General features: G+C 43.3%; 1 protein-coding gene and 1 non-coding gene across 2 annotated transcripts; one reads left to right on the top strand and one right to left on the bottom strand.

Annotated features, from left to right (window-relative positions):
- The first annotated feature begins 2,827 nt into the window (after positions 1 to 2,827).
- LOC139918407 (cerebellar degeneration-related protein 2-like) lies at positions 2,828 to 16,870 on the top strand. The gene is made up of 6 exons (XM_071907796.2): positions 2,828 to 3,201; positions 10,546 to 10,658; positions 12,033 to 12,181; positions 12,274 to 12,438; positions 13,197 to 13,404; positions 13,621 to 16,870. The coding sequence occupies exons 1-6, from the start codon at positions 3,123 to 3,125 to the stop codon at positions 14,386 to 14,388; spliced, it is 1,482 nt and encodes a 493-aa protein (XP_071763897.1). The 5' UTR covers positions 2,828 to 3,122; the 3' UTR covers positions 14,389 to 16,870.
- Positions 12,832 to 12,904, bottom strand: trnar-ucg (transfer RNA arginine (anticodon UCG)). The gene has a single exon. It is a non-coding gene; the product is annotated as a tRNA-Arg (tRNA).
- Positions 16,871 to 17,736: the final 866 nt, after the last annotated feature.

The raw sequence follows: 17,736 nt of genomic DNA, 5'->3' as shown, positions 1-17,736 counted from the left end.
GTGTGTGTGTGTGTGTGTGTGTGTGTGTGTGTGTACTGCTTACCCAACCAAGTGATTCAACCACAATCCCCAGAAGACGTTGACGCCTCCCCGGCATCAGTCCGCCTATGCCAGACTGTCGTATAATGTCAAAATGAATAAAAACAGCATTTGGGACTCTGGGTAACCATCTGCAGCACTGGAGTCTCATGAAGGCTGTATATCACAATAACATAGAGACGGACATGTGGGTGAGTCGTGTTCGCTGCTGGACTCAGTGACCTCCCCCCTCCCCGGCCTGTTAGACAGAGACTTCAAATAGATTAGTCACTCTATGATGCCACTATGATGGTTTAGCTCACTGTTCCAGTAGCACACACACACACACACACACAACAAAGCACACGCTACAAGAGGAAATTTCCCCCCTTTCTCTCTCTCTGAACCTGATCCTGCCGTATCACCGGCCTTTAGGGCCATATGTTTCCGTCCCAATCCCCTTCAATTAGTTCTAGGGCTCGCTAAAGGAGATTACTTACCTGTAACACCCCCTCCCTACACACACACACACACACACACACACACACACACTCACATACACATGTCACACGCACACACACACCACCCCCAACCGCTCCTTCCTACTCCCATGGCTCCTATATAGAAATGGTTTTCATTGGGTAAAGTGCCCTAAGTCCCTAAGTAAAATGTACCAGGAATAATTACATGCCATTATTACTTCATTTATTAGAGCTTGGTCCAATGGGAGAACAGAATAAGACTGACCACATTAATGGTTGTTTTATGATGACTGGAGGATGATGACTGGAGGACTGGAGGTCATACTTTACCCTCCTTTTTATTTCCCACTATAATAAAACAAAATACATTGTAACAAAACAACACAGACAAAGCTTTCTGAATGTACTCATCCAAAACTGCATCCATGAGTATTCTGATCAGAGGTTTCACTCTCCCTAATGTACTAAATCCGATAAAATCTCATCTGAATGGAGGTGCCTGGATCAAAATCTTATTGAATGAGGTCTGTGGCTATTTTGGAGTGAAAAGCAATGGGACCTCCTGCTCTAAGTTAAGGGGAAAATGTGATTATACCCCAGAGCCAACAAGGATCTCTATGAGCTCAGCTAAGGATCTCATAGAGCTGAGCTACAGGTTGTGGCATGTTATAAAATCCCAGTCTGCCCCCTAGTGGTCTAAGTAACATGTAACACCGCTTTCAGCTGAAAATAGAGCTGCATCAGAGGCCATTTGGCATCTGTCACCAAAACTTAAACAGAACAATCCATCCAATTGCCACGTAACCTAACAAGAGGGATTTTGTATGAGGTTATGCTGCGTCTGGTTTTGTTTCCATATAGCATGAGGTCAACAGATATGATAGCCCACATAGACTTATCAAGCATTTACATACGCCATTATGACTTTTTCTACTGTAATTGCCCAACAAAATACAAGGACAAAAATAACCCAAGATATTTTTGTGCTGCTCTGTCTGAATCTTAATTGTGGATGTCCAAAGCAGGGTCCAGGGGCCTCCAGGGGGTCCTTGGGAGCCTCCGGGAGGTCCCCAGAAAAATCAGAAAAATAAGAAACACTTTAATTTCAGTGTTATTTCATTCACTAGACATTTAGCACAGTCAGAGAATGGATAAGGGTGACTGCTTTGTTCATAGGTTTTACTCTACTCATTGTCACCTCTTCACCTACAGTATAGCCAGTTCTGCAGCTCTATAATAAATCATAACCAGCCACAAAAATCTTCTCAGTTCGGGTCCCCTTTTGGGTCAAATTCCACACAAGTGGGGGTCATTTGTCTCATGCATATCTATTTGAGAGCACTTGATGTAACATTATTTTGTGCCATGGAAGAGATACAAGGTTACATGGAATGTGAGAGGCGTTGTTTTGAACCTGCAACACTAGCTGATGATGTAACTTATACGGATGCATTAATTGTGCATGGGACAAGGCTCTGCAAAATAGTCCTGTATTCATAAAGCAACTTGTCACACAGATTTCACATTGTCTCCAGACATGCTGGTCTCTCTGGGTCTCGCTGATCCTTGCCAGGGTATGTGCTAATGCTGCCTTCAAGTGCTGTCAGAAATGTTGGGATTACAAGTGGAGAGCTCATGAATGTTCCAACAAAATGGTAAAAAAAAATAAAAAACTAGGAAAGTTGGAATTTTCTATGATACTGAGATATTGAGATTTCTATGATAGAGCATGGATGCTGTGTCAACGATTTATGGTAAAAGTGATTTTTGAGTATTTTCTGATTATATGATGTTCTTTGGAATTCTATGTAAATTATTGTTACTTTGTGTTCTATACAAAATGAATAAAAAACATCAGTGACATGCCTGATGCACATTTCCTTCTGTTTATTCTGCCACTGCAGCACAAAGTAGCTCAAAATATACGCCGCATTCTCTCCATTAAAAATGATGTTTATTTAACCAGAGAATATTAAAAACATGACGTCATCAGGTGGAGGTCTGGGGGAGTTTTGGTGGGGATGCTGCAGGCAGGCAGGGCCGCGCAGAGAGGATGTTTTCTCCTGTAAAGTAAAACAACAACTACCAAAAAACATATCGCCCATTTTATTATCATTTCCATTCCGACCAAAAGCACTTTGAATGCGTGAACTGTGAAGTCGCAGATTACGAGCAGCGCGTGAAGGCAGCATGAGTGCAAGGCTGGAAAACAGGGAGAAAGGAAGTGCCGCTGCCTGAGATTGCAACATCGCTGCCTGCCACGTCTGAGGAGCCTCTGCTGCAGCGGGTCTCTGGACCGGGATGGGCCGGCGGGGGGATGAGAGAGAGAGAGGTGGGAGTGACTGAGGAAGGAGGGAGAGACGGAGGAGAGGAAGGAAATAGGAAACACAACACTCCCTTCACAAATAGCTGACCACCAAACAAATAGGGGAAAGGCTGTGTGGCTGTGGAGGCTGCCTGCGTACTGTACCGCTCTCTCTGTATGAGTGACTGGTGCCGGAGGATCCTACCGGAGCTCTTTTGTTTAGACCGCTGCTCTTCACACGGGGGTTTTGCATGTGAAGGCGAGCGGACGGGGCTTTGATTCTGCGGTTTGAGGGGTTCAGGAGGAGGCGGTCATCCATGCTGAGCGCAGGGAGAATGGAGGAATTCGTGACCGAAGAGGAGGAACCGTGGTACGACCAGCAGGACCTGGAGCAGGGTAAGACCAGACGAGACACCATCCTTCCTGCAGCATCCCCAATGTCAGCTACTGTCAGCCGGTCAGCTGGCCTCCACTGACAAAGCCTCTTTTTCATGCAAGGAGACGGCCGGGATGTCATTTAGACAGGATTTTCCCCATCTAAATGCAGTCAGTTCAACCTGGAAGGGGTTTCTAAGGTGCAGCCCGTGCTACTTTGACAACAATGCATTGAAAGCATGCCAAACAGGGCCTTTGCCTTGCTGGGAATCTGCTGTCAGTATTGTCAGCATCATCCAGTCTGGTAGACTGAGATCCTCTGTAACAATATTATAAGGCTGTAATCAGGGATGTATTGAAGAAACACAGTTTTCCCATCTTTTTATTTGCAAGAATAGAGTTTACCACCTTTTTAGGCTGACATAAATCAGTGTGAGGTAAATGCATAGTATCCATAGTACATAATACACATAGTAAGTAGTATCAAACTGATGTAAGTTATGAAAATAGGTTAAAAAGGGTATACATTAATGCTTTTCTGAAAACATAATTGATTTTTGTTTATATTAATGGTTGCTTTATGATGACTGGAGGACTGGAGGTCATACTTTACCCTCCACAGACAAAGCTTTCTGAATGTACTCATCCAAAACTGCATCCATAGTTTCCTTCTTCTGTAGGTTATTTGAGGTCTGAATTTTGGTGTAATATTAACCATTATTTATTGCCTATCCAGGCCATTTTCATTCATGTTTGCAATGGAAGAAAAGCTTTCAATAACACTGCAGGAGGCTTCAACATTCAGGCTTTGTCTAATTAACCTAATTTAGGGTCAGATAATTAACTCCTATCTTTCCATTAAGACCATCTGCTCTACATTGTTAGCATATATAAATGAATCTCAGCTGTGTAAATGAATCTATCTGATCCACTTTTACAGCTGTGACCTTCACTGGAGCTCCTGATTTTTATATTTTACTTGTTCCATTAAATGATTTTGAGAGACTCACTCACCTCCTGCCCAGATCATCCTAGTAGGCATGTCTTGGTTCTGCCTTGAAAGGAAGAACCAATGGATCAAACATGTAACCTTCTCTTCAGAAAATGATTATATTTTGTCAAAATTTCCAAATATACTGTATTTTGATTCTGATATTAAAAGCATTTCACTGTTATCAATGCCAAATGGATCCAGGCGATTTGCATATATAGATGAGAACTGTTTTGTTATGTTGCAATTCAGTTGGACTGATAACAGATTGCCAATCACATAGTAAGATACGTTGTGGATTAGTGTCATGCGTTCTATATTATTCTGCTTATAAGTATATTGGCTGAGCTCTCTTGTCTGGAAAGTGTTTTAGCCACAAATTTACATTCAGGCGTATGCATGAACCAAACAGGCATTTTTTTTTAATTTCCAAAAATGACTTCTCTCTCTCTCTCACACACACACACACACACACACACACACACACACAGACAGACTCCTTCCTCTCCCCCTGCACTACTTATTTCATTTCCTGTCTCTCCTAATCTCTCCATCACTTGTCTTTGTGCCAAAGCAATTATTACATTTCTGCCAATGGAGGCGAAAGGCTGCTGATGCAGAGACTTCACTTGGCTCCTGATCGGACTACACACACACTCACATGCATGTACATACATGCTTGTGCACGCCACGATGATGTCATGGGCTTATAAAGCAACTTCTCTCCTTCCCTCTGCACGAACCCACACATCAGTGAACCTGAGGGTAAAAATACACCTACAAATAGATTTGCTTGCTCTTGATTTTGGGAGATGGCGAGGAAGAGAGTACAAAGAAAGAGAGAGAGCCAAACAGACAGCAGTAGAAAGGCCAAAATTTGATGTGAAGCCAAAATGGCAGGTATAAAAATGAACAATTTACTGGAATTTTCTTTGTATTCATCCGTCCCTCCGTGTTTTTGTGTGACCTCTGTGTTTGACGGAGCAGAGTACTGTGTAAGGCTGTGTGTTTCAAAGTGCTGACTGCCTGAGCTCATCTTCAGACGTGTGATACTGCCAGGTGCCATCAGAGAGTGACACCACTGGCGTTGTATTACCTCCTAGTCACACAGGAGTCACTGGCAGTTTCCTCAGGATCGCTGTCCGACCTGTGCGCTGTGGGAGAGAAAAGGTCATGAGGAAGGTTTCATTCCAAAACACCATGTATCCATTTTGGGGGGGAAAGAGTGCTAATATATCCTGCTCAAGTAGAAGTACTGTAACTTTGCTGAAATTCTACTTATGTAGAAGTAAAATTACTGGTGTAAAAGTTGAGTAAAAGTAGCTTATTTAAAATGTATTCAGAGTAAAGGTAATGAGTTACTTTAAAAAAAACTGATCTGACTGACTCATCTTTTACAGACAGAGAATTAATATATTACATGTTTTACAGAGTATGCAAGGGTTATTAAAAAAATTATTATGAAATTCAGGTCATTATTCAATCCTTGATAATGCCCATCCCCATTATTCAATAATGTTACATAGTTGTGGTTTCTTTTGCTGTTAGCTATCCAGCTAGCTAGCAAGGCTATAACTAGCTCGACAACAACCAGGCTAACACAAAACAATAATACTGTAGCTGGATGGATGTTAACTAAGCTACTATCATGAATAAATTTGATGCTCGTAGCACTGCTATCTAATGTTCACTGAGCCATATTTGATTACTTCCTTTAAAATGCTGCTATTTTGTAAGTAAGGATTCATGATAGCTAATAACTTCAAGAAAATTCAATGGTGAATTTGACTCATGCCAGCAATCATTTTAGAGTGTCACTTTTCTAAAGATGGATTCAGCAGATGTGGAACTTGGAAAGCAGAGTTAAAGATGGTTATAATGTAAGCTAGTTACAGCTCACATTTCAACACGTCCAAGGAATAAAGAGCATGCAAACATGTAAATAGGATGTTTCTTTCTTTGTTTGGCCCCATTGTTAGTTAGCCAGAGCCTGGACTGGCAGCAGATATGTGGCCATACCAGCTGGAGGCTTGTTGGCTAGACTTACATCTGATGCGAGGCTTCCTAGACTGTCTAAATGCTGTTATTACAGCTTATAAAGGGTTTATGCCACCCGAGGAGAGTTAGTCTTTGTTCTCCTCAGTGCATGAAGAAAAAACAGGAATTTTTAAATATTTGCGTGACAAGCTACACACAGAACAGAGAGGGTTCTTCAGGAGTTAGAGTAGTGGTTCTATATAGCTGTATATGGCTGCTTTGGAACATTTCATGAATTCTTAAAGGTGTTCTTTATAGCACCAGAAAGAGTTCTGCTATGGTCCAAGCCTACAGAACCATTTTCTGGTACTATATAGAACCCTTGTAGACCTTTCTTAGGTCTGCTTGGAGTCCTCAGGGTGGATCTGCAACACAGATCAGCTAGTAGAGGAAGAGGAGAGGTCTTGTTTTCCACATTCCAGTGAATCTCATGGGCGATATACACCTACCAGAACACTGCGTTTGGAAGAGAGCTTTATCCTCCACACATGCACAGCTCATGGATTGGCCTGCCTACATATCCACAGGTCCCTAAAGTCTGAAAAGGTCTTAAAATGAAACACAACTGAATTTAAGGCCTGAAAATGATTACAATTTCTTAAGTATACTTATTAAAAGTCTGATTTTTGGCATTGCATTTCCACTCTTAGATTAATTCATAACAGGGTTAGTAGTTGTATCTTGTATCTGCTTTACTAAACACAGTTGACAGTTAATTTCCTCGTTTCTGTTTTCTTTTTGCACCAATTTATACATTCAGAACTTTCATTAGTTATGTTCAATTGGAAATAGACTGATTTTGCCAGCTTCCCTTCTGTATTGTGGTTTTTAAATTGGTCTTATATTCAATTCCTGGTAGCATTAAAAAGATTTTAAAAAGTCTTGCATTTGGTTTTCGAAAACCTGAACTTGCCATTGTATGTACAGTGTAAATACATGCAATGCATTTTTGAGCTCTTGAACACACACTCAACACATACACATGCACAACTGGCTGCAGCTGGTCTGTTCGAACATGCAGGAAATTCATTCTGCACACATGATATGATTATGCGTGAGTCACAGCCTCTGAGATAGTGAACCATTCATCTTGTGCGGGTCAAGACTCGGCTCTGCACGGCCGGAGCAAACGGACAATGGTCTGTAGCAAGTATTGACTGGCGAAGTCGTTCGATAGTGCGGGGAAATGTTGTAATTGGCCTGCTTCCCTTCTCTCACTTTGTTTCTCTCCCTCTCTCCTTCTCCTCCTCCCCTCTCTCTTGAGGCTTGGAGCTGTGGAGTTTTCCCTTTCCCTCTCTGGTAGATAGTCACTGATAGCCAAAGGGAGATAAACATCTGAATGTAGACACTAAGCCAGTGTTTGGGTTGTCTGGTTTTCCTGGTGGTGTTTGGTTTGGGATTTATCTGATTGCCTCGAGCTTTGGATAGGCTTGAAGAGCTTGTCGGAGGTCCCCAGCCAAGGCAGCCCACAATCTCTGTTTACTTAATTGAGTTTCCTTTTTTCAACGATTTATGAGAGGAACACTATCCAGGTGGCAGGATAGCTCACAGCTTTACTGGCCAAGAAGTCACTGCAGCAGAAATAAGTCATTCTCAGAGTATAGCATTACTATTTAATAGTTTAAAGTGGTAATCTGCGAGTTCCTTTTTTTAATTTTTTTGGTTTTGTTTTGTTTTATTTTGCCAATAAATGTCATTGCTGTGGTGTTTCTGCACTGCACTTCCCAGAGATCAACTGTCAATCAGTTTGAGTTTCTGTGCTTTTTTTGTCTGTTCAGTTCAGCCATCGCTATCGCTGTTCATGCTAACTACCCAGTTCTTCTATTTATTCCAAACAAACTGCTGTTGCTGCTGCTGGAAATGTAAAACGCATCACTCCCTGTTTACCAGAGGATTTTTCCCTGAAAGAGCTACTCGACACCCGGTGTTTAGAACAGCAAATGTAAACGCTTTTGTCGCCAACGGCGATAGAGAGTAGCAAAACAGACATTTATTTATATGAAAATGTCATGGAGGTTTTGAAGCATTACTGTCTCAGCTGTTGCCTCTCACTAAACCGCCTGAGGCCATATAGGCTGCAAAACAGTGGAAGAGAGACTTGTTTTCCATGTCTGAAATCTCTCTTTGTTTTCATGTTGTAGTGTAGTAGGTGCCAGTGTTCCCTGGTGTGATGTGTGAGAGGGTGTATCTCATGGAGGTGCTAAATACAGATACAACAAACAGAGAGAGAAAAATAAGATGAGAAGTGATAATAAAGATCATGCAAATGTTGAATTTGTGAAATCAGCAGTGGACTATTCCCACAGCTTGTTTCTAGCAGATAAACTGGGCTGAGCAGACTCCATAACTCACTTGAACACAGAGGAGGGATCCATTCAGTTGTACCTGAGCTGTTGATGCCAGGGCCCCACAGGAATTCATTAAGCTGTCAGCACAGAGGAAATTGTGTGAATTGGCCCATGTGGAGGAGCTGGCAACAGCATGCTTAGCTTGCCACTCGTTAGTCTAATTGAGGGAAGAGACGATAAGATGGGATGGACAGATAGAAGAGAGGAGCGTGGTGGCAAAACGTGCAGTGGCTGAACAAAATCAAGTGTGTGCAGAAAACTTCTTCGAAGGATCTTTATCTGTATGAATGGAGTGTTGAGGCTCTGAAGTTACATCTCAAATCTCCTGCAGCCTCGTCTGGCGCCATCATGGAGGTCCAGTGGAGTTGGCTGTGTGCAAATGGCCAAATATATAACAACTGGGCTAGAAAAGATACCTGAAAAAAATCAATTCAATTCAGTAATGTTATAACTTGACTGATATGGTAGATTTGTTTCCAAATTTATGTCACTGTGATAAATTGCTTAGCCCTATCTCCATGGTCCAAGTCTCCAAAACGCCCTGAGTTGTAGCTTGAGAAGTGTTAGCCTGAACAAACAGTTGTTTTTGGCTTTGTTAGCTAGCTAACTAGCCAGCAGGCTAATTTAGCAAAGACTGTTGTTATGCACTAATGTTAACAATGCTAGCTTCTTCTAGCTAGTGTACAAATCAGATGGCATAAAAGTTACACAAAATTGAGATGTATCAGTGATGAAATAATCAGTCAAAAACAGCACAGAAATTAACCATGTCTATTGACTTCTGTTGAGACGGCCAAGTTGTACACTTGGAAACGCTGCCAATTGTTCTCAGTCGTTGATGCCCAGACTTCACTATGGCCTCCAGACACGTTGCGTCATCTGAAAGCCCCCTATAAACATATATGAGTTATTAGCTTAGTGCGTCATTTCTCTCTTTAGTCCATGTTCAGGCCATGACACAATTACATTCAAGGGTCAAAGGTCAGGGGTTGCAGAAAGGAGCTAGTGCCCCATGTATTGATCACTGAAGACAGACCCTGGACTATCAAAGATGACCTTATTGGCTGTTCGGTTTAGCCTCCCTCTTTCTTTCTCAGAGGTCCCCAACCACATCTTGCTGACTCAGCCCGGCAATATAGGCCACGAATACCGCTGAGTCAGAGCGCAGTCAGAATGGAGAGCGGTGACAGTGACTCATCTTACCTTGGAAGTGCATTAACAGTCTGGAAGCGCAAATAAAAATGATAAAGAGCGGAGCTGCAAAAGCAAAGCAGCGGCTGGTGTCAAACGTGCTTTGGGTTTTTATGACCAAGAACACTGCAGTCCGTACCACTTGAAAATCACTCTCAACCCATGCACCGTTGACTCTCAGCCTATTTCTGTCCTAATCTCAGTGGAAAGGAGTCTCTCCAAATAATGTTGGCACAAATCTCTGACCTTCATATTCAATCAGTGGGGACAGGAGGACCTGCGGGGAGATATGCTGCAGAGAGGAGTGCTGTCTCTCTGTCTCCCTCCTCTCTCCACAGTTGAACTGGTTTACTGCAGACGTAGACAAAGTGCTGGACCCTCATTCCGTCCCAGACCCTGTTATAACCTTGCTTAAAATAGAACAATGTGCTCCATTAATCGTGACAGCGGGTGATCAAAATTGTGCACGGCTGCCACGGTAGCCACAGTACTTCTACTTCGGGTAATTAACTTCCCCCTTTCTTCTTTTCTTCCCACTCTCAATCCTTCTGATCACTCTCTCACATCTTTTTCCTGCACCACCATTTCATTTTAACATACTCTATTACTCTTCCTGCCTTCCCTCTTCATCCATCCCTCCTTTCCTTCCTCTCTTTGGACTTTTCTCTCCTGTTTTCTCCTCTTTAATCTCTGTCCGCCTTCTCTTTGTATCCCTCCTTCTCCATCTGTCTTCCTCTGTTCATCCCTCTCCCCTGTATTTCTCCACCTCTTCCTCCATCTCTCTTCCCTTGCCTCTAGACCTCCACTTGGCGGCGGAGCTGGGGAAGACGCTGCTGGAGAGGAACAAGGAGCTGGAGGACTCCCTGCAGCAGATGTACATCACTAATGAAGAGCAAGTGCAGGAGATCGAGGTATGAACCACGGAGTCCTGCCAGCGTTGTCAAGAGCTTATCATGATCCCGGCAGGTTGGGAAACTGCCATCCAATCGAATCTAAGAAAGAGTGGAGAGCATCTGATTCACAAGCCTTTCAGCAGATTGCAGACTCTAATCGTGGTCTGTATCTGAAAAGACACGATGTGTTAAGATATTCAAGTGCACCGACTCTTGTGTTGGTGATGAAAAGCGACTCTGGGATGGAGTTCGGACTTTGAGATAAAGTGCGCAGGGAACCACTTCAAGTCATTAAACCAGGTCTGAGTTAGTTCTGCAGTGCACAAAGAGGATCATTCTAGTGAAAAAGAAGTCAATCAAGGGAGCCAAGAAACTCATTCCCCCCTCACCAACTTAAACGATTAACTTTAACAATACAGTTAATTGAAACGGCATGTGGGGCTGTCACTTTAATCAAAAGGGAGTGAGATACTTTGGATCCATCCATCTTGTTTGTGTGTGTGTGTGTGTGTGGTGTTTGGATTAAGGTCATGGCTTTAGGCTCAGGTCTAATGCTTGAGGAGCCTTAACCTTTAATCTCACTGTTTTGCCTCAGTTCCCTTATGGCACCACATCTATTACAGGGTTCATGGCCAAGTGTGGCTCCCGTAAAACTTCCAATAATGGTCGGGATCTTTATTTATCTCAACAAAAGAGAGTACCAGGCCTTTATTAGAGACAGGCCGTTATAAGAGACAGGCCATTATTTCTCTTGGCAGGTCCACAGTGAAAGTGATTTTGTGCTGCTTATACAATTGCCTTTTTATGTAATTGTATAAGCCTTTTTAAAATTATGCTGGTATAGGATGTTAGATACTAGTAGTACTACTACTGATACTAATGATAATAATGAATATCTGGCTGAAATAATCATGCAAAACAATTGACTTCTTTATCAGAAATGTGATTTATTATTGGTAACATAAAGTTAGGCTACCGGAAGCATCAATGCATCAAAATGGAATGAAACAAAAACTGCCAAAGGCACAAAAGTGAATCAAAACAGCTCTCTGTCACATATTGACTATCAAACAGGAGCAATGCTATACACCAATCCAAGCAGTAGAGTTATCAATTTCAAGGCTTTTCCACCGGTACCTGTATCCATCCATTTTAATGATATTTTAGACTAGAAATATTGTACGAATTTAGACTCCTTTCTGGTATTTCTGCCATATTTTTTTACCCAGCTTTTATTGTGAACCAGTTTTTATTTACACAGACACACAACACTCCCAGGCTGTTGTTGGGTTAGATTTAGACCTGGTCTAAACCTAACCCCGTGGTGTGTGTGGCTAAATCTACTGTGTATAGGTGTTATAAAAAAAGCACGTGTCCATGTTTGTCCTACAGTACCTGTCGAAGCAGCTGGAGGTGCTGCGGGACATGAATGAGCAGCATGCTAAAGTGTACGAGCAGCTGGACGGGACCGCCAGAGACCTGGAGCTCACCAACCACACGCTGGTGCTGGACAGCAAGGCCTCGCAGCAGAAGATCGAGAGGTGAGAGAGGGACACTGGGATTATTCCTTCCTCACTGCCTTCCTTCATCCTCCTCCCTCCCTAACCCTCGGCTCTTCCTCCTGCCCCCCCAGGCTGACGGGGACCATCGAGGCTCTGCAGAACCAGGTGGAGAATCTCTCGGGGCAGGTGGAGCAGCTTCGCTCCATGGAGCAGCTCCGGGTCAAACGGGAGAAGAGGGAGCGACGCAAGACCATCCACTCCTTCCCTTGCCTGAGGGAGCTTTGCACCGCGCCCAGGTCAGGCCTCCAGACGGACTGGCATCACTTTGTTTTGTGTGGATTCCACGCATTAAACAGGACACACCCTGAATATATACATATCTACATACTGTATATACATATCTGAATACATATTAGAGAAGAGTATTTACCCACTTAAACTCAGTTTACCCACATTTGAATTTGAAGAAAAGAGTTTACCCATCTTACAAGTCTGACCTAAATCTTTAAGTTGTAAATTCATAATATACATCATAGTAAGTCAAACTAATGTAAGTTATATGTGTTTTTTAGGGAAAAAACATAAATGAATACTTTTCTGAAAACACAATTGATTGTGATTTTTTTTATATTGGTGATTGTTTTCCTTAAGATGATAAAAAGATCACACTTCATTGATCTCTGGAAAGACGACCACGAAGGGACTCGAACCCTCAATCTTCTGATTCGAAGTCAGACGCCTTATCCGTTAGGCCACGCGGTCCGATATGATCATCAACTGGAAGTCATAGTCTACTCACCTTGTATTTCCCACTATACCCTCTTGGCTATAATTAAGCAAAATGAAATGTAAGAAAACAATGCATACAAAGGAGCACTGCATTCTGAACGTGCTCATCCAAAACTTCATCCATAGCTGCTGATTTAGGCTTAATTCTGGCAAAATGTTAACCATTATTATATCAGGCCTGACTTAGGCTAGAATTTTCTAAACTTCAAAATGATTATAGTCCCACATACTGGCAGTGACTAATGTGTGTGTGTGTTTTTGTCAGGTATGAGGATGGCTTTGTGGTGGGCAGGGCTGAGAGCTTTACCGTGGACGCGAAGCGGCAGCCGCTGGAGGAGGAGAACGAGCACCTGCGGGAGGCGGTGTCGGCCCTGCGCTCCGCCGTCCGGACCGAGCGGGGCCGCAGGGAGGGGGCGGAGAGAGAGTGCCACCTCCTGCTGGGGGAGTTCTCCCGCCTGGAGACGCGGGTGCAGGTGGGGAGCAAAACATTACACATAATCAACTTTTTAGCTTACCTGCTGAGGTCTGGTAACATAAAAGTAATTTATGGCCCAAATAATAACTTTTTACGGATTTATCCACCAAAGACCAGTATTTTACCAGTATTTGGTGCTTGGTGTGTGTTCATTTTGGACCCTGCATTATTGTTCATGTGTATGGAAACTTGTGATTGATGTCTTCCCTGGCAGGATGCCGAGAGCTGCCAGGCGAGGGTGCGGGAGCTGGAGGTGGAGCTGCAGGAGCTGCAGCAGCTGCGGCGCGCTCGGACGTTGCTGCTGAGCAGCGAGGACGACGGCGTGGCTCTCACCCAGACCCTCCTCAACAGCACCCCGGAGACGGACACCTTCCTGGAGGGGGAGGCGGGGGAGACGGGGGGAGGGGTGAGGGAGGAGACGGAGGGGGGAGGCGGCGTGGGGGGGGAGGCCCTGCCCGCCTCCAGCCCCGTGAGGAAGAGCTGCAGCGACACGGCGCTCAACGCCATCGTGGCCCGGGACGCGTCCGGCCGCAGGAGAGGGAGCTACGCCCTGCACGCCAACAGCGTGAGGAAGAGGGGCATGTCCATCCTCAGGGAGGTGGACGAGCAGTACCACGCCTTGCTGGAGAAGTACGAGGAGCTGCTGGGCAAGTGCCGGCGCCACGAGGAGAGCCTGTGCCACGCCGGCGTGCAGACCTCCCGCCCCGTGTCCCGGGACCCGTCCATGAAAGACTGCGCCGTGGGCCCCACCCCGGCGCCGCCCCCGACCCCCACCCAGTCGCCCTCCACCCCCGAGGCCATCGAGAGCATCAGCAAACAGGTGGAGGCCGTGGACAAGCGGCTGGGACAGAACACGCCGGAGTACAAGGCGCTTTTTAAAGAGATCTTCTCTCGCATCCAGAAGACCAAGACGGACATCAAAGCCACCAAAGCTGCGAAAGCCAGCAAACCTGGGAAGTCTGGCAAATCTAGTAAACAGTAATAGCAGTCGATTGGGTCTAGAGAGTATGAGTATGTGCTTTTTCAGTGTTCAGTGCTTCAGATTGCGAGGTGGGGTTCAGCTTATCCCCCCTCTGATATGAAGCACTCTTATGGAGGGTTCTGTTACTAAAACTTAAAGTTCAGTTCAGCCTTGGGGTCAGATTAGAACGCAAACCTTTCATCCATAATTGAAACCTTCTGGCATACAGACGAATCTGATTTGCATGAAGCCAATTTGAATTTAACCCAGTGGAATTAAGTCATCCTGTATGTATAAAACATGAATGAATCGGTTTATGAACTATATTTAGGTTTCTCTTCACCCACTTATATTCTCATATTCAGTATGTCTCCACTGTCTGCCTAACTTTACCTAAGACACCTAAGATATATAAACACCTTAGTTATCAGCTGTTTCTTGCTGCATAAACCACAGGTACAGCTGTCACTTTAAGCTAGAACAGCAGCAGTTTGGATTCAACAGACAGCAATATGCCTCTCATTAAAGCTTCACACTAGAGAATTACATCTATGACAACAACAATATGACCTGTGGAGTTCAGTATAATGGACCATCCTGTACTAGCTATTGTGCAATTAGACTCAACCTTGATCCTGTCTGTCTCAAGAAAGAACTTGAGATGCTAATAATTCTCTTACCGGTATATCGCTATACAAATTATTGTTCTACTTTAAATTGAGATAAGCCTTTTGCCTGGAGGACGTTGCTTCTATCTTGCACTGCTCTGTGTGTGTGACCTTAGTACTGTAATTTATACTCTAGGGATGTCTCGCCCCATTTCCCAGAGATTTAACCCTAGTGCTTACATGCTTTCTGTGCTCAGATGCCATTGGAGATCAAGTAACAAAGGGATCCAGACTCATGTTTATGTAGTTACAAGTTATTTTTCTCCTTCCACTGTGAAGTCCATAACGTCATCACACCCAACTCACTATCTTATCAGTGCTAAAGTGCATCTTCATAAAGACAACAACAGCACCCCATTAGGCCAGGAGGAAGTAATATTGCTCTTTGAAATAGAGGAGGCATCACTAGTGAGCAATATCTATATGATCAAAGCTTTTACATGCAACGTAAAGTGAAATATGATATATTGCTCTGCCCCTCGTCTTATTTTTTAGATACGCTTTAATCCCGTCGTGTCGAGTCTTGAATGTGAAGGAATGATAAACCCACTAAACGCTAAGAAAGCTGCTGTCTACTCTTATAGTGAAAAGATGCAAAAGACAATCCTCCGCAGATTGTTGTCTTTTCCGTTCCCTGGGCATTATGAACACTCACCATACGGTATATAAAACTGCTAAAGGCTGTGAAATAGACGTGTTGCTCGGTTAAAGTAAAATGTAACGTTTTTGAATGTTTGAATGTTTTTATACCATATACAGTATAAGCATTTTTTGGTTGTTGGAGGGGGGAAAGAGATTGTTCTCTGTTGTCTCACCGTCTCTAGCAAACCAGGAAAGGAAAAACAACAAAAAAATGTAACAGGCATAACTGTGATTGTGATACAAATAGTCAAAACTAAGAGCTATGGGCCAGCTTGAACATCCATAAAAACATACTGGGAGGTGGATCCTTGGAAAACAAAATGTTACAGTGATGGGGCGTTTTTTCTACAAGTGTTCAGACTATTTTTCTTTAATTCTAGCTAGACAGACATATACTAGAACTGTCGCCAGTATCAGGCTTCAAACCAGGCCTTTGTCTTAACATCTAGCAACCTACCAAACTATCAAACTAACAAACCTGCAGCCGTATTGCACCTTTTTTCCACAATATACAATACCTATGCCTTTTCTTGGGTAACTTCCTACATATAAACCTTTGTTATAATGAATGTTATTCTAGTATAGCCAATATTTTATATGGGATTCTTCAGTAACTCGACAGTTGAAGACGTAACCAAGCTTGAGACCTTACGTACGTGGCACCGACGACAGTACACTCGTGATCAATGTTGATGGGAGTTGGGAGTGAAACGCTGTGGAGGATGGATGTTCACCTGAGGAACTCCTGATTGGACAACTGTGGTGTGGAAAGTGCATTTGATTGAATGATTCAAGCTGTTGACAGTAAGAAGGGAGGAAAATGTGTTACGGTAGAGGAAACAATGCCAAACCAGAGCCTGCTATCAGGTTTCTGTACTGTAACGTCTTACCTATTGCACTTGAAAATGTTTGACGCCTCATCTTTTGCATAATTAGGATAGCTAATATCAAATTTGACCTGTCTATTTATTTGTGTGTGTGAATGTTTCATGATAATGTCTATGACTTTTTGTTTTGGTGCCTCTATGTGAATGTCACTAACATATTGTCGGAGTAAACCTGTTTAATTTGCTTTGCTTTTATCATTCATTTTAAACGTGTGTACTATTAGTTAATATAATACTGGCATTAAAGATTAGTCTGGTATTAGTTCACATCATTACTGAACTAAAGTCTACTTAACATGTTAATAAAGCATTGATATAACGCCTCTGGTGTTGTTGTATTTAAATGAGACTACAGTAAGGGGTAGGAAACCTGCACACTATCAGAATTAAAGGTGGGAGGTTTCTTATGTGAGAGAGAAGTCAATTTTATTCCAAAGAGCAAAAATAATTAGGTGCAGTGCAGCAAACATTTCAGTTAGATGACCATCTTCAGTGCATTGTATCTTGTATTTAAATATGAGAAACAATATGCATACAGTAAAAGGTGGTGAAATGGTAACTTATTTAGAGATGGTCCATTTGATGCCATGTTTAGTGACACCACGGCAGGCAAGATCATCATACAGCTATCTCTCTTATGAACATGGGCAGATCAAAATGTTATTTACAATGACGGCCTGACCAGAGGCAAAACACCTCTGGAGGGGCAGAGGGCTGGGCTAAAATAAATAATAGACATAGAAACAAGATGACAACTAGTATAAAAAAGCAGGTAGTGCAAGGGACAAGCGGTATTATAACGCAACAGACAGAAACTAAGGGGAAGACGGACCCAAATAAGGGGATAGCCTACTCAAAACTGTTTGGACCAAAAACGAAGTGATCCACCACCGCACCAGTATGATGCAAGGCAATGCAAATGAATTGCAGCGACATCCTGTGGCCGTTAAAGGCTAAACTCTGGACAGTAAGCACGGGGACACTGGTTATTTTCTGCCCCAGGATGAGACACCATACATCGGCCAGGAACTGGCGCATCACTCTGCTGGAACGGCGGAACAGCAGGCCGGCCGTCAGTTTTGTATCTCTGCGAAATGACAAACACATTATTGCTTGACTACTGTTACTGAATTCCTTTAAATGGGAGACTAATATTGCACTGATAAACCCAC

The sequence above is a fragment of the Centroberyx gerrardi genome, chromosome 20, assembly GCF_048128805.1.
Source record: "Centroberyx gerrardi isolate f3 chromosome 20, fCenGer3.hap1.cur.20231027, whole genome shotgun sequence".
Lineage (NCBI taxonomy): Eukaryota > Metazoa > Chordata > Actinopteri > Beryciformes > Berycidae > Centroberyx > Centroberyx gerrardi.
The sequence above is the reverse complement of the archived record's forward strand: the minus strand, read 5'-3'. Positions and strand labels throughout refer to the sequence as shown.

Coding starts and splice junctions, on each gene's coding strand:
- LOC139918407 (XM_071907796.2), top strand. CDS start 3,123: ATGCTGAGCGCAGGGAGAATGGAGGAATTCGTGACCGAAGAGGAGGAA. Junction 10,659..12,032: donor AGCAAGTGCAGGAGATCGAG/GTATGAACCACG, acceptor TTTGTCCTACAG/TACCTGTCGAAGCAGCTGGA. Junction 13,405..13,620: donor GCCTGGAGACGCGGGTGCAG/GTGGGGAGCAAA, acceptor CTTCCCTGGCAG/GATGCCGAGAGCTGCCAGGC.